This window comes from Fundulus heteroclitus, chromosome 2 (genome assembly GCF_011125445.2).
Source record: "Fundulus heteroclitus isolate FHET01 chromosome 2, MU-UCD_Fhet_4.1, whole genome shotgun sequence".
NCBI classification, from domain to species: Eukaryota; Metazoa; Chordata; class Actinopteri; order Cyprinodontiformes; family Fundulidae; genus Fundulus; species Fundulus heteroclitus.
Window position 1 is genome coordinate 38,823,111 of NC_046362.1, and position 21,642 is coordinate 38,844,752.

General features: G+C 40.1%; 1 protein-coding gene across 1 annotated transcript in view; it reads right to left on the minus strand.

The window, feature by feature from the left end:
- The window catches only part of cdh13 (cadherin 13, H-cadherin (heart)), a 432,538-nt gene that overhangs the window by 249,610 nt on the left and 161,286 nt on the right, over positions 1–21,642 (minus strand). The window contains exons 3-4 of the mRNA XM_036126911.1: positions 19,378–19,589; positions 8,169–8,282 (exon numbers count right to left, since the gene is read on the minus strand). Of these exons, the coding sequence (XP_035982804.1) occupies positions 8,169–8,282; positions 19,378–19,589 (326 nt within the window). The remainder of the gene's footprint in view (positions 1–8,168; positions 8,283–19,377; positions 19,590–21,642) is intronic.

The following is a 21,642-nucleotide window of genomic DNA, read 5'->3' on the forward strand; positions in this document are numbered from 1 at the left end:
CACCCTCCTAACGAAAGGGACACAGTGGGGGGACTGGGTCCAGGCCCTGAAGGGTAGAACCTATGAGTCCTCAACACAAGACGACTGGAGAACAATGGGCCTAATTAACTGCCTTTGATTGGTTAACGAGGCCTCTGCTTATTATTACCCATCAGCTACTTTATTCTGAGCCAATCATATCCAGCGTGGGAGGGGGAGCAACAAATAAAGTTTGCGAACAAGCGGATCAAAAGCAAAGACAAATGAACTAAGAGAAGATATCATGACAGCTGAAAATAAGGATCCTTTAAAGATTTAAAAAAATGCCTTTTATTCCACAGCTGGAAAACCTCTGGATTCAAAGTGTGGCATAGATTTGCTTTAGAAACTTTCTCAACGTGAGATTCCAGGATTTAGCAATGAGAAATCTGATTTGGTTAAATTCATGTGAGGGTAAAATATTTAGTTTGTTTGCTGATGATATAAATATTTTTTGTTCAGGAAATTATTTGTTTCACCTTATGGAAACTTAAAAATATTAGGAAGTTGGTTTTAGGTAAACAAAATTAAGTAGGGCTTTACCTGAAGCACAGAAGCAATCTCAGGTGTGATCGTTTTCAAAGTGACAGCATTAATATCGGTCATAACAGTGATATTAAAACTGGATATTATTTTTATTTATTTGTAGTTTTGTAAAAGACTTGAATTTATTTGAAACCTGATGGCTTCAAATAACAAAGTAACAAAAGCACTTTTGATTTCCTTTGGTGAATACCGAGAAGGAAGAGCGCGTGAAATAAACAGCACTGCAGCCTGCAATCTTTCAGTCCCTCTGGGTTTGTGTTTGATTATCTGATTGGTTATGAAAGACGGTTCACATAAACTTAACAATATTTATTTAATTATTTATGCACTTCCCTCATCATTTTAAATTCAGATCAACCATGTTTGTCTAGGTATGAGCAGAAAATTGAATCATGACAGTTGTAACTTAGAGGCAGTAAATATCCCCATCTAAAAGTCTAACAGGCATGTTTAAAGACAGAAGGGGGGGGGCAGTTTTCCCAAGATGATTAAGGGAATCAATTAGACTAAGTGACGAGGCCTGCAGGCTGGCTGCTTTCTATTGTCGTCAGATCTCCCAACAAAGCGCTCCTTCTTGCTTGGCAGCTTTGATAAAGCTCTGATATTCAACGTCTCAGACGTAGAGGAGCTGTAAAAGACGTCGCACATTTCACAACACAACGATGGAAATACGGTTCACAGACGGATTGACAACAACAAGACAGTGAAATCAGAGTGAAAGGCTGAGCTAATTTAGGAAACAACTGGCACTACAACAATGACGGAGAGCTGCCAGACGTGGCTCTTCTCATTACTATTTTAGCTGGAGCCAGAACCGATGCGCGCCCTCGCTCCTCACAACCTGCACTTTATTTGGACTGACAGGTCAAGTCAGACGCAATGTGATGTGAGCCAAACCCTGAGGTAAGACAGGACAGACGCAGGTTGAATGACTGAAGGTCCCAGCATACTGACAAAAACATATTCCTTAGCAATACTTTACGAAGAATATTTGCACATTCCTGTAATCTAATTAATCCTGAAATAATTTAACTAGCCAGGAAACGGCCTGTAACCTTTTTAGGCTCAGGCTCAGGGCCCTGGTGGTGAAATAGAAGAAGATGAAATGTCTGGAGGCTCCTCAGCAAGTAGCTTTTTAAAAGTCCCAGCCAGAACCTGACTTTGTATTCTGAATAAAACTGGGAGCTACAAGCTGCAGCTGATCCAAACCAGTTTTACTGATGTTAAAACAAAGAAAACTACAGCAATCTCTGAGCGGACGCAAAAGCATAACCAATCATCTCCTTCACAGCGTTAGATGTTGTATTTTCTTAGCTTACTGAAAGCTTAAAGTTATGTTCTGAAAACAGGAACAAACAACTTTTAGGCCCAAAGGTGTGTTAAAAAATGTCAGTCCAGTATCAATAACTGAATTAATCAGTTTTAGAAGGAAATATGTTTCTACATGGCAAATAAGTAACTCATAGGTGTAGCAGAGTAATAGAAGACCAGCAGACCCAACTGTCACGACATGCATGCTGCTAAATCTGTCTCTAAATCATTAACTGAATAAACTGGAACTAAACTGATATCTAAGATCCGAATGAATCCAAGAACATCCAGGAGGAAAAAGACTAAAACATCAGCAACATATGATCTGAGAAGGTTCACAGTTAAGCCTGACGTCTGTAACCATTATAAAAATACCTCTGACAGACAGCAACAAGCTCCCACAATGCATTTTAATTAAAGAAATGACAGTTTGCAAGGAATATATCAACTGACCTAAAGAGAAATGGAGCAATAGCCTATGAACTGATTAAAGTAACATGTTACTTTTTGAAGTCTAAAGTTGAAGCCAGTAGAGAAGGCAGGCTCAGGCATCCTGATATGACATGAGGATCACACTATGATTTCAGGCTCAGTAAACGGCAGCGATCAGGGTTCAGTTTGGATCCATCCTAAAAAGTCTGGAGGCCATGTTGCTTCTGCTGAAAAGGAAATTCCCCAACAGGATAGTAAAGATTCTTGAAAGTCGAACTTGAACTGATTCAATGATTTACAGGGAAGCTGAATCGAGTGTTTTTCAGTTCATACTGAAAATTTTGGAGTTTAGCCAGAAAAATACAAACTGATATTTCTTTGGACAGACTGATAATAATTTACTGTAGTTTGTTATTATTGTAGTTTTTTTGTTATTATTGTAGTTTTTTTTATTATTGTAGTTTCTTATTGTAGTTTTCCCTTATTGTAGTTTTTGTTAATACTCAAGTTTTTTTATTATTATTGAAGTTTTTGTCAATATTGTAGTTTTTTATTATTGTAGTTTTTTGTTATAGTAGTTTTTGTTAATATCATAGTTTTTTATTATTATTGTGGTTTTTGTTATTATTTGTTGTTATTTTATATATTGTTTTTAAATGCCTTGCTGCCATGTAGAGTCGCTAAATACAGTGAATGTTATTGACAGTGACAATAAAGGACTATAATTCAATCCTCCCTTTCTGTGGAGGGAATGATAAATGGACTGAACCTTTATAGCACATTTCCAGTCATACTGACCAGACAAAGCGCTACATTCATACACGATACACAGCTCAGTAGGCAACTTGGGGTTAAGTGCCTTGCCCAGGGGCACATCAACAGTTGAAAAGGGGAAGCTGGAATCAAACCCACAATCTTCCAATTGCAAGACAACTACTCAAACGATCAAGCCACAGAAGAAAACAAATTTCTTCCTGTTTTCTATTTTCCTAATTTGTACGGAAATAAAGGCTATAAAGGTTTTACTCTGAGCTTTACTCACATCTTCAGCACAAATCTAAGCACTCCGTTGTGGTTGAAACCATAAAACAATCATTGTTACATTTTAGCAGTAAGTACGGACATGGAGACAGCTGGAGTTTTTTTAGTCCTTTACCCAAATGATGTGAAAAAGGTTAAAGACTCACTGACCTGATAAACACGCTGCTAACCAACATATTTAGCACCTAATGAGTGATTTAAACATCCCAGCAAACATCCCCGCGGCTTTCTAACCTTTACGTTAACCTCATCAGGGAATGTCGGGACGTTTTGTCCAACATTTCACAATCAGAGACAGGGATTGTGTTTTAGCTGCCACTATTAGCTGTTTTAAAGCAGCTAATTTCCCGAGTGAAATAGACGAGTTATTTCATGAGTGTACTTCACACAAATGACTCCTGTAATGTATTGTCTTCCGTCAGTGCAGAGGGAAGCCTGTGGTTAGAGGATGCGATGCCCGCGCCTTCTGTTTGACTGTTGAAAATAAGGCAGAGGGATATGCAGCACCACTGAGCATGAAGTAGGTTATTTTCCTGAAGAGGAGCCACGCTCCGTCTTATCCGAGACCGGATCAAAAAGAACCCAGAAATACACACTTTAACTACTTGAGCTATGACTGATTTCTCTCCCCGAGTTTCAAGATTTTCCAATTAGCAGAGACTGGTGAGACTGGGGTGGGGAGCACTAGAGGAACATTTAAGCATATCAGTTTCATTGCATGCTCCAGCTGCCGTCTGAGTTGTTGTGAGCTGTTTACGGGCCCCGAGGGAGGGCCAGGGAGAGACCTCTGTATCAAAACAATTCCACAGCTAGCAGGAGGTGTGACATAAACAACAAGGTTCTTACCCTTCCCCAGTGAGCAGCACTGACAGCCGACCCACCTTCCTCCCTCCCGCACACACACACACACACACACACACACACACACACACACACACACACACACACACACACACACACACAGGTTGCATTACTGAAGTTATATATGCACACAGCCCTACATGTCAAATCGCAGCCCCTGCAATCTCAGCTCACCCTTCCTTCGGTCTGCTTATCTCCTGGAGAGAGGAGGAGAGTATGAAAAATGAATGGCTGCCATATGGAAGTGGTACGTTGTATGAGAAGAGGGAAAACTATTGGTGTGGAAAATCAATTTTGCCAAGTCGCAAACATATAGCTTTCCACTGGGTAAAAGAGCCGACATTATCCTGTCGCCTCATGCAAGGCTGTGTGTGGAGGAAGAGAAGAGGGATGGAAGAACAAAGGGATGAAAAGATAATCGAATTTGCAAATGGAAAGTGTTAAGAAGCAGGAATTGAGAGGGGGGGGGGGGTGTTCAGAGGCAACAATAAAAGGAGTGAGAGAAAATTAGAACGATCTTGTAGAAAGCGTGGATCTATGGCCTCAGAGGACATGTACATGCACCACACGGCCTGTAGCTGTTACTGTAACTGACACTGAGCCCACAGAAATCATTTGCATTCTATATGGTCTGCTGACTCTCACTCCTCTATATCAACTTCTAGTTTAGCAGAGCAGAAATCTGCATAAATCCCCCAAAACCTTCCCTAAAGATTCAAAAGATGCATGCAGGCTTACGTAAGCCCTCTGCCCTTCATTACCTGCTATCTGCAGGCAGTCAGCTTGCCTGACTGAGACCCCGCTGACTGGGACAGTATCAGTAGGAGCCAGAGAGCCAGGCTCTGGGCCCAGGTCACACTCTCCAGGGTACAATTATCTGTGAGGAGACGGGCTCAGTGTGCTGTAAGCCGTTAGGCTCTGAGAGATGCAGATGATCTCTAAGTGACCATTCATATGCAAAACAAAGCTGAGTAACATGTCCAGGTACACTTCCTCTGAAATACAGTAAGGCCAGAGTGCCACCTGACACAGGTACGCCTGACCTTCAGCTGCACATCTGTAGGAACCTTTTGGTTCTCAGGAAACTGAACATTTTCTCAGTTTTTCCAAGTTTAGCTCATCTAATAATTTCAGATGTATCCATATCTGCTGACTCAGTGGGCAACGTGGAGCAGCCGTTTGACCCAACTTCATGCTTTAGGATTATGAGAGGAAGTTGGAGTACCTGGAGAAACCCCTGCATGCACAGGCAGAACAAAGAAACTGCACACAGGGCCAAGGGTCCAGTGCCTGGAGTGGGATCAGAACGGGTTCTAGGATTCAGAACCAGGAGCTTCTCAGTCCTTGGTCAACAGCATCCAGTCTGTCCAGACTGATCAAACACACCTAAGCATTTAACTGTTATCTTTTATTATTTTAAAATGTCATTCAACATGCAGAAACCAGCTCCTTTAAAAGATTTAAAGTTAATAATGTGTAATATTCTCCGTATTACATAGTAGTATTTTGATTACTAAGCTTCATGATGTAGTCGGTCTCTCAGGCGAGGCTCCAGAGTGGTTTGAATCCTTCCTCTCTCTAAGATGTTTCAGGGTTTTTGTAAACCAGTTCATGTCAGACTCAAAGGACCTGCTATGCGGTGAACCACAGGGCTCTGTCTTTGGACCTATTCTCTTTCTTTTATATATTTTCCCCCTTGGTCAGATAATCTGGCACTTCCCTGATGTATCTCATCATTTCTATGCTGATGACATTCATCTCTATTGTTATTTTAAGACAACTGAACATTTTAAGTTGTCCTGCTTGATAAACTGTTAATGATATTAAACAGTGGCTCTGTGAAAACTATTTTCAGGTAAACTCTGATAAGATGGAAACACTAATCATTGCCCCTGAGAACCAAATAACAGAAATGAAGAAATGTCTGGTTGTTTTGGCCTCAGAAAGCTTGGCATCATTTTTGATTCTGACGTGTCACTAGAGCGTCATTCTCGCAGATTAATCAAAAACTGCTTCATTCAGCTAATAAATATTTCTCATCTTTGAACTTTGGTGTCAAAGGCTGAATTAGAGATGATTGTTTGTGCTTTTATTTAATCTCGTCTTGACTATTGTAACAGCCTTTTTGTATGTTTAATAAGAAAGATGTTGGCTGTCTGCAGATAGTGCAGAATGCTGCTTCCAGACTTTTAACCAAGGCAAGAAAGAGACAGCACATTAGCCCAGTTTTAATCTCTTTACATTGGCTACCAGTACATTTCAGAGTTCATTTTAAAGTTTTATTCTTTGCTGTTAGAGCCCTGAGTGGCCAAGCTGCAGCTTCTATTACCAACCTTTTACAACCATATTCACCTTCTCATAGTCTGAGATCCTGCAGCCAAAAGCTGTTAATGGTTCCAGGAACTAATTTCAGGAGCAGAGGGGGTCGGTCTGTTAAAGCTGAGGCCCCCAGACTGAGGAAGGTGTTTCCTTCATCTTCGCTCTATCTTGACTCTGTTCATTCTTTAAAGAAGCAGCAGAAGACCCGTTTGTTCTGACTGGATTTTAACCACTTTTATGTTATGATGTTGCATTTAAGCTGTTTAACCTTTTTTCATCTTTTCATTTTGTGTTGTTTCATGGTTTTATTGTGAAGCACTAAGTTTACGTACTTACTTAGTAAATACAGCAGAGCTGATATTGGGTTTAGTTGCCATGGCAATGCCACAACAGCTCATTATGGACTTGTGATTTAAAGCCTTTCAATGACATATATTTAAAAACTCTACCAGTGATATTAATTAGGACATTTTGCTACGAGCAGAAAGACATTAAACGTAGCGGTGCACGTTTTGAAGGCTGGCCGCTGATGACAGCCCCTGGCTTTGAGGGGGGGGAGGGGCAAGGCTCAGAAACTCAGCACTGATGGTTCAGAAACAATCCAGAATGAGTAAAAAAAACAGATTAAGTCATGTTTAGAAGGCATCCTGCCAAAGGATCTATTTTCTGACCCAATGTGCAGGCGTGACTGGTTCTGAATGAAGGGCCTTCTTACCGGTACCGCGTACCGCCATTGACTCTTTTAGCAGTACGCAGTACCAGACAGTACGCAGTACCAGACAGTACGCAGTACCAGACAGTACGCAGTACCAGACAGTACGCAGTACCACACAGGACGCAGTAATATTGCCACTGGTCTGTTAAATACATGCCAAACACAGGTTTTACTTGTGTTGAATTGGATGTGTCTAACGTTAAAGATGGAAAAGCACTGAGATTTATCATGGTTTGTGGAGTTTTTTTACATTACACATACAGCATAGTACAGCAGCATGTAGACTTATAAGCCCCACTAAGACTCCTTCTCGGCAACATAAATCATGTAAAAGCATAAAACCCCAAACAGATACAAAGTGATTTTCTACGTGTGTTTGCTGAACAATAAACAGGCAGAGAACATCTGGGAGAATCCTGCAGCATAGTAATGAATCCTGCACCCACTGCTCTGTGGATCAGCTGGAGGATCTGCCGCTGTCAGACTGAGCTGGGAGTGTTAGTGAGGGGTTAGTAAAAAGCTTAAGTTAGCTTAGGTAGGTAATATCTGCCCTGTTAATGCACAACTAAAGGCTTTCTAGGGAGAACAACACGAGCAGTGGAACTTATGATACCTGACCCTGGGCACTGAGACAGGAATAGCTATAGGTCCAGCATATATAGATTTATCATTATATTATTTCCTAATATGTTTACCATGAAAATGACTGATCTAAATAAAACTTATGAAGAGTAAAAAACTTCACATCCCAAAAGAAGAAGCTACAAATTAACCTTTACACAATTTTTGATCTTTGGAAATTCTGTTGGTTTTTGGTTGTAAAATGCAAAACCCAGTTTTAGTTTCCTTGTAAAAATACAGCTAAGTTTATATCTAATAATAGAGTAGTAATTAAAGAACCAAAGAGACAAAGTGTATTTCTTACCTTGCCAATAATCCTGGGAAAAGGAGCTCTCTGGTTCTCGGTCACGATCATGGGAGGAACAAGGAGGGACCTCTTCGATCTGTACGGTAGCTTTTGGCCAAGACCCACGACTTCCTGCAACAAAAAGACGTTCCCCAATTAAAACTGTGTGACGTAAAAAGTAAATTAGTCCCCCTGCAATTCATCTAAAACTACCTTAACTGACACAAATCAGCATTTATAACCACAGACACTTAAACATCACTGATAAAAGTTCACACAGGTTATTCATTAATGCAGAATGATCCATAAAGCCAAGCAGCTTCTTCTGTCATGCCTTACATGACAATGATGTCTCTCAGAGCAAACATGAAATAAGACTCGCAGCAGCTCTCAGTGAAATGAAACTCATACCTCGTCCTGTATTCAGCTAGTGTGTAAAATAATGACAGGAGAGATGAAAAAAGCAACACAAAAAGGCAGAAATAGAGGGTAAAATAAAGCAATGAGAGATGACAAGGTTTTAGTAAAGCAATTGCATTATTCAAGCAGATGGAGACATTCTAAAACCTTGTTTTGATCTTGGAAAACACAAAAGCATAATCTTGTTTCATTTTCCACCCTCCTGCTGCTGTAAACAAAGAAATGGTTTTAGAGTTTAATATAATGAAAAATGTTCCCTCTGCTCCACGACACCCAGAACCATTGAGACGGTGGGAGCCTTTCTGCTCGGTTATTGATGCTGCAAACATGGAGGCGGTGACCAATGGGGGGGGGGGGGGGGGGGGTGTTATGGTCTGAGCATTCGGACAGGAGCTCAAAATACTCAACCAGGAATACAGAATTTGATTTCTCTAGGCATGCATGTAGCTGAACAAATAAGCATCGGTAACATGTGTGAACGCTGCTAGTGTACGATATATATTTTTGTTCAGTTTATAAATCCTGGATCTAACTGAATAGCAGCATTACTTTGCCCTCTGCATTGAGATACAATCAAAAGATGTAATTAAAACTTAGAAAATAAGTACCGATATGTTCCACAGTTCCTATAATAGGTATAAGCCAGGTCAGAGGGCATTATGCTAACAACTGAAAGAGCTAATCTAGCTCCTCCTGTGTCACTGAAACCACAGGATAACATCTCAGCTTCAGCCTTTTCTGTCTCATTAACTTCCTTCATACATAGATAAAACAGACAGAATCACTGGCTTCTGTGAAAAAAGGCTCCTGGGCATAAGAGTCAGGTTTGTCCATTTAGTTTAATTCAGGTTTTTTTTTAAATATGTTTACTAAAAACATGTTCCTGATTAAACTGACACTCATACTCCCCCAAAGGAAGGATCTCCTCTTGCTGTATTTATATTATTGCCAATATTGACCAAAGTAAAGGTGTATTTTTTTAAGGAATATTGAGTAAATATAAAATATAAAATATAAATATAACCACAAATATAACAAAAAATGCACATTGCCATGAAAAGATTGGTAATATATATTTTGTTGAAATAGACATGCTAACATGTGGCTCAAAGTAAATTCAGCATCACCATTCTGTAGATCTGATACTGTAATACACTAATCTACAGCTATGAGAGTTCTGCTGAAATGTTGCAGAAATTACCCTGTAATAATGTTTTATTTAATATCATGAAAAACTATGCAGACTCTCAGTCTGCACCGATGAAGAATCACTTATCTCAGCATGCTGAATGAAGTTGAACTCTTTTTAGGGGAGAATATTGTTGGGGAGGTGTATGTATCTCTCTGTTGGAGTTAAAAGATTGCAGCTTTCTAAAAAATAAAATGCAACAAAATTTAAGGTTTTGAATTTCTGAAGTCTAATTCACTGTGAGTGGTGACAGCTAAGCTTGAGACTCATTTTATGTTTACATAGAAGTACAACACCGTCACCATGGATATGACAAAACTTTAATCATAAATAAATATGCAGCTAAAATAGAGTATTTTGAGTTGTGTCTACATAGTGATAAATTCATACATTTAGTTAATGATTATTAATTATTCCTTTGCAACGTTTAAAGATAAAAAAAAATTACTTTCCTCTCCAGATGATCAGATGATGATCAAATCAAAAAACAACAAAATTAGCTTCCTCTGTGCTGATGCAGCAAGAAACTGAAGACCTTCATCACAATATTCACACACTATCCAGACCAGGACATGTTTCACAAAATTTCTTCACATTTAGATCAGCATGAAATGCATTTTGATTCACCCACAAATGCAGCAAGACTGGAAACTTGGTGACAGATGCCTCAGTCCTTTGTTCAGCAGTATTCAAATATAAACAGAGTAGCCTGAAAAGTCTGTTTTTTAAACCCTTTCAACATGGAAAATTGATTTAAAGACATTTAAATTGGCATTCTTTGTTGATGCTTAAAAAAAACAGCCACCTCAAAGGAAGGCATTCCTGTTAAATAACAGAGATGCACTAATAAGGCATTTCCTGCTGTCACATGTTTCTGATTTTCTATGTGGTCCGACATGCAAATTCTGATAATCATTGCTATTTTTTTTAAACCCTAACCCGAACAAATGAAACAGAACAAAATGCAGCAGCTGAGCTGGTGAAGGTGGTCGTTTTTAATCCAGAAAATGAAGGAATTACAAATTATCTCCATAGCATATCTACCTAGCCTTTGTTTCTGGGTAAACTCAGGAAAGAGCCATAAGTAGCTGACATGCTTTATTTGATGCAGTGTTAGACTTAAAAGGTGGTGGTTAAATGTGAAAATGCAACTTCTGAATAGGGGGAAAACTCAGATTTTCAGCATTTGACCCATGAAACACTTATCAGAGCCAATCAAGAGAAGATTGGCTGATGGTCTCTGGGCCACTTCTACTAAACACCGCCAAAATGACAAAGTAAATACGAGCCACACGTCCACTGAGTTCAAATGATCTCACTGGAGAACTCAGTTTGCATAAACTGCTGATCATCACTGACAGGGCCTGCGACAACGCTCCCTCCCTTTTCACAATAACAGAGAGGCGACATAGAAGCCAGAAGAGGAGCCTTTTCATCAGCTGACCAACATCTCCAGCAGTAAATTCAGGAGAAAACCCATCATGAAACTGCAATCACAAACCCAAGCCGACCAGAACAAACCAGAAACACGGAGTGGGTTCTGAAATGCCCTTTTAGTATCAAATCCACTCGAGGGTGACCTTTGAAATGCCAACGGCAGAAAGCTGATACTGGACTTTAAGGTGTTAAACACAACATTTAAAAAAAGCATGAGAGACTAAATGAGCATTTTTCATTTAAAGAGCCCCGCCGGTGCCGGTGCATTTATGTGAGCAGTTCATCAGCAGGTTTATCTGCTGCCCAGGCATGAGTGCCTCGGCTCAATCCTGCACGGGTCTCAGCTGGGTGATATTTTAAGAGAAGAAGAGCTGGAAAGCAAACAGGGAACCAGACGGTGAATGAAAGGACCGGTGAGCCGAGCTGGGGTCAAGATAATTCACGGCTTCCATGTCTTCATTGAACTGATACAGTGGATACGAAGAAGGAGGGACTGAACTTTAAAAGCCATCAATGTTCTGCAGCAGGATCAGGAAGGTGGGGAGCAGTGAGAAAAATGTGCTCAGCAGCAGAGAGCCTTATTTTTCATGTGCTCGATGAGGATGGCTCACCATGGGGCACCGTGATAAAAAAATGACTTGCAGCCCTACTTTCTTTCTCCTCACCTTTATACCTGCCGGTTTGAAGCTCATTCATTCGTTTTTCCAGCTCGCCAATGGCTTTTCTTCCAGTATTCTCTTTGCTCTGCATTTGTGTGATGAATAGTGTTCTTACGGTACGGTGACACTGTAGGAGAAGGGTGCCATGAATCTTTAATGTGTACTTTTAATAAATTACTGCTGCACCCTCACCCCTTTCCCAGCCTAAAACAGTGGCTTCATGCTTCGTCTTAGTCTTGCAGCTGATTGTTGGAGGATTTCAGTGTCCTGAGTGAGAAGTCGTGATAAAAAAGCAAAGCTGATGAGTCTGGAACCAGAAGAAAGGCCGACATGTGGCTGCTCCTTATATACGCTATTTGTGTATCTGCAGGAGATTCAGTGTGTTGCTCTGAGACCTGGAGGTGGTGGTGGTGTGGAGGGGGGGGGGGGTCTTTGTCACTGTCATCTGAGCTTAGAGTTCCTGTAGCAGCAAAGTCATGTCCTTGTCCATTCTGCCATTTTACCCACACCGCTATATTGAGAAGTGCCATTACTCATTTCTGTCAATGTGCTGCAGAAGCAGAGAGAAATGGGCAGCGTCAAGGCCGTGGTTGGCCAGCAGCGACAGGAGCGTCTAGCTGTTTAACAGCGGGCACATTTATACAATCAGGTGTATTCCTGTCATGATTTAGGTTGTAGTTTGCTCTTTGTGTGATCTTTCCTGGACTGATTAGGTTCCCCTCCCCTCTGCCGTCAGCCACCAGGCATCATCCAACACTCAACATCTTACTGCTATTCAACAAGCGTCCATTCTCACTGTCCTATAAGTTGTGAAATGGGATTTTTAAGTCAACATGATCGGACCATTAAACAAACTGAATACAATAGTACAACCAAACAGTGTTTTTTATTTTTCTTTATCGGCTCTGTTATGTACGGCTGACCTGGAAAACTGCTCTACGAGGAGATCCCTGCTGTTTTCTCCAACTTGTGTCGCAGTTAGACTCCTCTTTCATCTGCAGCCGGAGCTGAACCCAAGAAAGAGGCTTTTAACTACATCTAAGAGACCTCAGCATCATTTTCATAATCCAATTTTAGCTTCTCTGCTTAAGCCACCACCTAGTTTTAGGGTTTCTCCCTAAAGTTTTATACAATGACCTACTTACATTCCTGACCTTTCAGGCTTCTTTAATACAGATTTAAGATGGAGTTTATTTAGCAGCTTTGGCAACTAGCAGCAGATGTGAAACAAAGACAGATTAGCTGTTTGCCTTTTTTGATTCATACAATAATAGAAGATAAAGTGATTACATTTCCCAGATGGCTGATATGCACAATTATTTATTTATGAGAGCACAGGACTGGCTAAAATTAATCTGATCACTCCCCAACTTAGGTTGCGTTTTCTTCGTGTTAGTTAAAAATGAATTAAATCAGCATTGAGCCGTTCCCTTTAGATGTTCCTAATTATGCGTGATGATGAAAACTGAACATAAGTTCACTAATAATTAAAGCCACTCCATTATAAGACGGATGGAGACGAAACCAACGTAAACTGAATCAACAAATGACAGACAGAGCAGTTTTTTTTATAATCGGGAAGCAGAAAGAGAGGAAAAAGATTATTTGTGTTGTGGTCTAAATTAAAAGCTGCTGTGGTTGCAGGATGTCAATTCTTAGTCACAAGCTGAGAGCCGGGTTAGAGAAAATCTGTTGCCACTGCAGGATGAGGATTTTACAGTACATGGAATATTACATTTCAGTCTGAGCACATATCAAAATGTAGGAAACATAACAAAAGAAGAATAAATAGGCTTTTAGACTGGGCTTATTTTGAGTCTTATCAGCTGTTACATTTGAATGGTGCCTGTTTACGCTCCCTGAAGGCTGAGAAACACTCGGCATAAGTGTTGTGGCGCCCAACACCGCCAGAACAACAAGAAACAATACGCAGAGAAACGTGCATATCTTGGAGCATGCACTTGTTAAATTGAAATGCATTCTTCCATTAATTCACATATTGATCGGTTGCAAAAAAGGGGGAACAAATTACTCATTAAATTCAGAGTTTGCTTATAATAGGAATCATTCATCAGTCACTTATCTCCCTCTGGGCCTGTTCCACCAAACTAGCGCTGACGAATTAGAACCTGATTCTCTCCACCTCCACCGCAGGCACTTATCAATTATCACAAGCCAATATTTTCCTCCACAATACCATTTGTTCTGCCAATACATCCGCTATGGAATAGCTCTGCTCTGTTTGAAACAGGAAACAAAACGATGTTTTGGCAAATATGAATCTAACTTCAACAAAAGCGCAGCAGAGAGCTGTGGGGAAGCAAAAAGAGCAAAAAGACACGAGCTGAGTGCTAAGATAATGGAAAAAAAAAACAGTGCAGACTGGTTGAAGCAGCCTGGCTACCACAAATATTGTATCAGATTGGAGATTTAAGACTCGGGATTTGTGTGCGGGGAATATCGTCAGTGATTGTGCGAGTCAAAGCCCCGGCTTATTGAAACAAGCTTTTAAATACGGCAGGAGTTGGTTATAAATTCCTTCTGCAGCTCTGAAGAGCCGATGTTTGATGGGCCACATGAGACGCTGCGGAGGCTGAGGGTGGGGAAAGGGTTGGGAGCGTGTGCAGGCGCTGCAGGATGTGGACAGAGAGAGAAACAATGGATTTTCTGATGAGAAGTCCCTGAGCTTAAGGAGCTTCAGCAGATTAATTGATACTGAAATAATGAGAGCTTTTAGCACTCTCCTTATTTTCATTTCTGTTTCTCTCTCTTACCTTTGCCTCATTCGTACACCGTGTGACCCATCGTGCATTTTAATTAAACGACGGCCGCGTTTCCTTTAAGATAGAAGGACACTTTGAAGCATTTCTTCACAGCAGGGATGAAAGAACGACGCATTGAGACTCCAACATTCGTCCAAATGACATCTTTCAACTCAGAATAAAGAAAGGTGGAAAGTGACAGTTGGCAATAGAAACTTTGTAATAATATGTTAACAGTTTTAATGTTTTCAGTTTGTGCTCCAATAACTATCATGTGACATGAAATAAATGTGATTAGGACTTGTTCTTGTACATACGGGAAAGTGAATTGATGGTAATGATGCATAATGTGATGGCAGTGGAAGTGCTGACGGGTTAATGCACTGCAGGAAAAAAACACTTTGTGCAAAGTGCAGCTGAGCCTATTTAGAAAGTTTGTCAATATTTTAATGACACTTAGTCATCAATCAGACACCATAAATGTCGACGCGCCTGGAAGTCAGAGGATCAGCAGTGATTTCATTTCATCTTCAGGACAAGAAAAGCATGTACCAAATTTAATCTCAATCCTTCAGAGAGTTGTTAAGACATTTGAGAAATTCAATTAAATCTGCTAATGCCATCCTGACGGTAGAACGAGACGTAAGGATGGTGACACGGCAAAGTCGAAGGATTCGTCTCCTGGGGACCACGTCTGCAAATAATTATATTAAATGTCAGGATAATCCATTGTGACCCAAAGTGGTACCCCAACTAAGTGACAGCCAAATCTCATGTCTGCGTTAGACTACATGATGACAGAATGAAAATGTCACGTCAAAGGAAGAAAAAAGCTAAATCAAACAGGAATCCATGTGCAACAGAAAAAAATAAATCAGCCAGAACTTCAACAACTAATTTACCAAAACTACACCTGGGAGAGCTAAATGTTTCTGGTCCTTCTGATCAAACAGAGCACTTTCCACTGGAGCCCAATTCACCCAATTCCACTCACTAAAACACATATTCAAGCTGCAATACCCAGATCGGTAGGCAGCTTGGGGTTAAGTGCCTTGCCCGTGGGCACATTGAGAAGTGACAGGGGTAGCTAAGGCATCTACCCACTGAGCTGCAGTCGCCCTGCATCTATGGCACCGTCTACAAACAAATGCTCCTGAAGGAAGAGGAGGCGAGAGGAAGAGCAGCATCGGGAGTCCAGCAGCCTGCAGCAGGACGCCGGATGATCCCACAGAAGGCTTCAGGAAGCCCAGCTGGGGCTGCACTCTCTGGAAACTTTCCCAATGAACTGATTATTTGATGCAAAGCAGATTCATTATTTAGATTTTTGGATGTGAGGGAGAAACAGTGGTGGATATCACTTTTCAGAGTCCTGCAAGGCAGCTATTCTGCAGGCTGCAGCAAATATCTAAAGATTAATCAAAGAAAAGGAGCCATTCGCTCATCATCGGTGGCCAGCGGAGACACAGCAAAGTTCTGGAACCAACCAATTATTTGTTTTTCTAATTCTTCATTCAAAAACATGCAGTAGTCTTAATTTTTGTGGGGAAATTGATTTATATTTCAGTTATAAATCATTTGTAAGTATTCAGTTAAGTAGAAATGACAAAAATCTGTAGAATATACTTTTTGGTCTCATTTGGGATTTCCCCCTCAATAAATAACTTCGCAATTAGCAGTTTAAAAAAAATATAGAACACATGACCTCCATACAAACACTAGATAATAACTATGTGGCATTTCACTCTAAAATCAGCAACAATGGTAACATTTTCACTTCCTTTTTTTACCCTCCAAACATTGTAGATAAAATAAAAATGTTTCCACAGTAAACATAAACAATATACAAAAAAAGTGGGTCCCAACTTTATGTAAAAAATATTGTATTTCCATTTGATTTTTCCTCCTTAGTAAATGAATGTGCATGGATTGAAGATCATACTTCCTACTACAACAACAACAACAACAACAACTAATACTCTAATACTAATAATACTAATACTACTACTACTACTACTACTACTACTAATAATAATAATAATAATAATAATAATAATAATAATAATAATAATAATAATAATAGACTAGAATTACTTAAGTCTTTAAATAAAATCAGACTTGACACTTTCATTAGAAGCGATCTTCAAGCTACACAAGCAGACATGTTTTATCTTTCTTTGTGGCTTTGAAATGACTTAAAGCTGAAAATAAGGACTTCACTGGTTTTAGGAAAATTAGAGGAGCATCAGAACGGTTAGACGCCTGCATCCCTTTGGTTTTTAACAAAAACAGAAATCTGGCCTTTCTTTTTACAGCATCACACGGTGGCTTTGAGGTGATGCAAATATGTTAATGAATGATAATTTAAGCGGCTTCCCCCTCCAACATGATTAGAATTCATGAACATATGCAGGAGTGTGACTGACAACAGATGCCTCCAAACATTCGATGAACTTAGTTTTTAATTTCTTATATTTGCAATTAAGATCGCTGATACATGACTGATTTGTGAATGCTTCACTGAGAGCATTTCCACCCTCAAGCACACTTCAGTTTGCAGTGTTTTCAGTCTAATATTTGGGGAAACAAATTGATTATTTCCGAAAGTTATGAAGATTTTGCAGCTTGCGGGTAACTGAGAGCTACATTTACCTTAATGTGAATTAGCGCACAGCATTTAAATAAATAGACGTTTAACAGCTTGTTGTCCTCCTTGCACACAATGACTGAGTTTCACTGCGATGGAAATATTAACAGGTACAGATGGAGGTTAATGTCACATACTTGGCTGACTTTTTATAGTCCAGCTGGTTTTTCAGCAGTAATCATGTTTTGTTAAGAAGCCCAGAATATTTTATGAAGCCAGTTAGCTCAACGCATCCACCGGTTTTAAAGCTGCTTTCACACCGTTTTTTATCTTGTCGTGGATTTAGGTGTTTCTAAAAACATTTTTACGTCTGAAGCATGTTTGTCTCTTGTGATGCGGCCCAGTTATGTAGAGTGCTTTTATATTACAGGGCGAAAAATGCACAATGTGCTACTGCATGAGAATAGGTTACTTTTCTTACTTTTTCCCATGCTAAAGGTTTGCCTGGCCATGCAGGAAGAAAAGCTAATAAACATCCTTTAAGTGCTCCTAAGTGGTAATAATTGTTAGCTGATTTCACCAGAAAAGATGTCAGACTAAACTTATGGTGTAGCCACTACAATCATGCCAAGGTGCAGGAATTTTCATCAGCGCAGACAGAGTGTCTGCATGGCATAGACTAGATTCATTGTATGACAAGATTGCAGAACACTAAATTAGCTCTGGAATAACTATATTGCTTCATCAGCATCCATCCATCCATCCATTTTCCGAACCGCTTTATCCCTCATTGGGTCGCAGGGGGTGCTGGTGCCTATCTCCAGCGTTCACTCGGCGAGAGGCGGGGTTCACCCTGGACAGGTCGCCAGTCTGTCGCAGGGCAACACAGAGACAACAGAGACAACACAGAGACATTCACACACACTCACACCTAAGGACAATTTGGAGAAGCCAATTAACCTAACAGTCATATTTTTGGTCTGTGGGAGGAAGCCGGAGTACCCGGAGAGAACCCACACATGCACAGGGAGAACATGCAAACTCCATGCAGAAAGACGCAGGGTTGTACTCGAACCCAGGACCTTCTTGCTGCAAGGCAACAGCGCTACCCACTGCGCCACTGTGCAGCCAGAATCAGCAGCCAGATGAAAATTAATTCAGAGGCAACTGTGACGCTGATCACGTTAAACTAAAAGCTGAGATCCCCAAATTCCAGAGACAACAGTATATTAGAATCCTTATTCCTGATGCTTGATTGGGTTATAATCTGGGTAGTTCTCAGGCATTTCAATGCACTTTGATAGAAGTTTCAGCAGTGGTGCAGATGACTGCCACGTTTATACAACAGGACTTTTTAACATGTCCAAAAAATCTGGTACCCTGCCAAGATGGAGATCACTTTAAATGTGTCACATCGTGAGAAAGAGCCTGACGATCCTTTAAAACCTGATGCACAGTTTAATGGTCAGAAAGGTCACGATTTCAGCTCATTATTTCTTATTCTCATTTTTTTCTTTCTGACTTGGATTGTTCTATTTATTCGTATAATATCTGATAAATTTCCATGGATTTATCATATTTTAGCAACAAAACACATTCTGTGTTTCTTAAAAGCGACACATGGCCCTATAGTAATTATTTTGATGGTTGGTGAAGTTGTGGTCTCTCCAAAACGTGAATAAAAAGCTTGTTTTGTTGGGATAAAGCTGCACATGTTTGTTTGCCACTGAAGCAAAGCAGAGCAGCTCCTCAGAGATGTGAGGGAGAACAACTGGGCTTCAGGAAACTCAGCTGCCAGTTCTGCCCTGATCCAAAGATCAGAGAAAAAACAACAGAAATTGTTGCATCACTGGGAAACAAAGCTTTTTTTCATTATTTACATGTATATTATATATTATATTAAAGGAACAACATCCTCTCCATCAACTGAGCACTGGGTTTGTTATTTTCTGCTCTTTTAAAATCAACTGTTTGCTGTTTGTGGAGAAAGACGATAAAAATGTTGCTAATTAAAGAGCATAGCCAAAATCTCAAATGTAATATGTTAAATAAAAAACATTAGGTATTTTTTAACATACCCAGTGGTGTTGATCATTGGTCTGTGTTCAAATGAACCTTTTAAGAATATAACAAAGCAGAGTGATGAATAAGAGCAGCGTGGGCGCGTGCTACTCACCCTGAGGGTGTTCGCTGATGGAACAGGAAGTCCTGTAACCTCCACCTGCGCCATGTCGTCCACATGTGGGCCGAACCCACGGAGCAACAGCACCGGCCCGCAGGACTCCACGTCCCGCTGTGGAACCAGCTGCAGATCTGCGTCCACGTGGAAGTCGGGATCTGACACCTCAAACGTCACATCCTGGTTCCCTGCACAGTCATCAAACCCAACTGCAAGAAGCACACACAACACACACGGGCTGTTTTCACACCGCTCTCAACAAATTACAAACAAGAGAAATGTCAAGAAAAATAGACACCGTGACATTCAGCGAGGTGAACGCAGCAGAAGGAGCTTATGAGGTTGTCAAACAATGCTTAAAAGCTGGATTTTTAGATAAACACATAGCCTGAAGATATACACACAACCTGAGCAAAGAGTAGCATGTTCTGAGGGAATGTCAGCGAGGCTTCAATAAAAGTCAGAGCCTTCTATTCACAGAAGCCGCTCCAATATTTACAACCTGCAGCATAACAAGCTACGCTGTGTGGACTTATTGAAGCCTCTGGCTTGGTTTTGCAGGAATCTTGTTTTTACTGCAGAGAGTTCAGTGATTCCTTCTGTCAAAGTAAAGCGAGAAAAAATGGATTTAATATTCAGGAAAAGAAAGGCATCGCATGGTGACGTAAGCACATCTGGACTTCTGCTCTCACTCAGGTAGATACTAAGACTCCAGCAGGAATCAACCCTTCTGATCGTGATCATCTCCCACCCTGAGATCCCTCCCTCCCTCATCCCTCAGCGACAGCCCTGGAAGAGGAAGCAGCGTTTCATGGGACGTTATCGTGGGAGACCTGCTGATCAGGGAAAGCAGGAAGAGCAAAGACCTCTGACCTCTCAATTACTGGCAGTGAGCGTGTGAAGTAAAGGGAAATGTCATACTGGCGGTTTATGTTCCATCCTAATCATTTATTCATTTGTTCATTTGATCGATTGATTAATGTATTTCTTAAATGAGTAATTAAAGAAATGATTAAACAGAATTTTAGGGATAATTTCACATTAACCAACGTCTCACTGAAATCCTCGGATCTGGAAATTTATACTGAGAATCTGAAGAAACCTTCAGATGTTTGACGACATTCAACTTTTCTGTTATGCCGCTTTACATGATTATAATCATCAATTATTTCTGTTTATTGTCATCATTACATTGACTAACAATTTCCTTGTAAAATGTTGCATTAGATCTGGAGCTAATGACCTGAACGCGTCTCCTTTCTGTTTAATCAAGAGCCTGAGATAACCTCCTATTTTACTTGTTTTACTTTTAGAAGGAGCAATTTTAGTGACTTCTCAAATATTGTGGATTATGCTTTGGTTTAGTTTCACTTTAAGAATAGTAAACTCAACATTCAGCTTTGACATGTATCAAACATATCACTGAATAAACAGAAAACATTCTAACTTTAAAAAAACTTTTTTCAAACATGCTTGAACTTGAAATTATTGACATTTTCTTAGACTAAAAGCAACTATACCATATTAATCTATTCAGATATTATGCAACACAAAGTGGGTCATAACTGTGGAAGGACAGGGACATGTAGTTTTTGTGTCTTTGGGTTCTTTTGTCTTTTGGGGTTCGTCTCCATCACCTTTGAACGTCTACAGAGGGAAATTTCTCTCCGTCTTCTTTATAAAATAGTTTAAGCTCAAAGTAGATGAAGAAGATCTGAGAAATTATATTTTCAAGTCTTGCCACAGATTCTTCATTGAATGTTTTCTGGACTTTGACTAGGCCATTCTTAAACATAATATGAGTTGTTCTAAACCTTTGAGGATTTTTCTTGTTTAGGATGGCTGTCCTGTCTTTCACAGGACCATAATTAGGTCAAGATTGCGGGAGAAAACTGAATATATCTGTAAGGTTTAGTTGTTTATGTCCTGTTTTTAGATTCCTTCATTGTTTAAGTAGAGAGAAAAGCGGTCATTAAAGTATCACCGACCCTAACCATACCCCCCATGGAGGTAAAAATTAAGTTTAGGTCAACAAAGTCAGATTTTTTTGTTCAGCATAGATTTCATTCACATAAAACATTTTAGAGCAAAATAGAAATGATGTGCATGAGGCAGAACATATCTGGAAAAATATTTGTCTGCAGAGGAAATTGAGAACACTGATTTCTTTGTGATGCCAACAGTATGATACAATCAGAATGTGGAGCCGCTTACTCGTGCTTCAATAGAAATCTACCGAAAGCTCTGCCATGAATGAAAAGA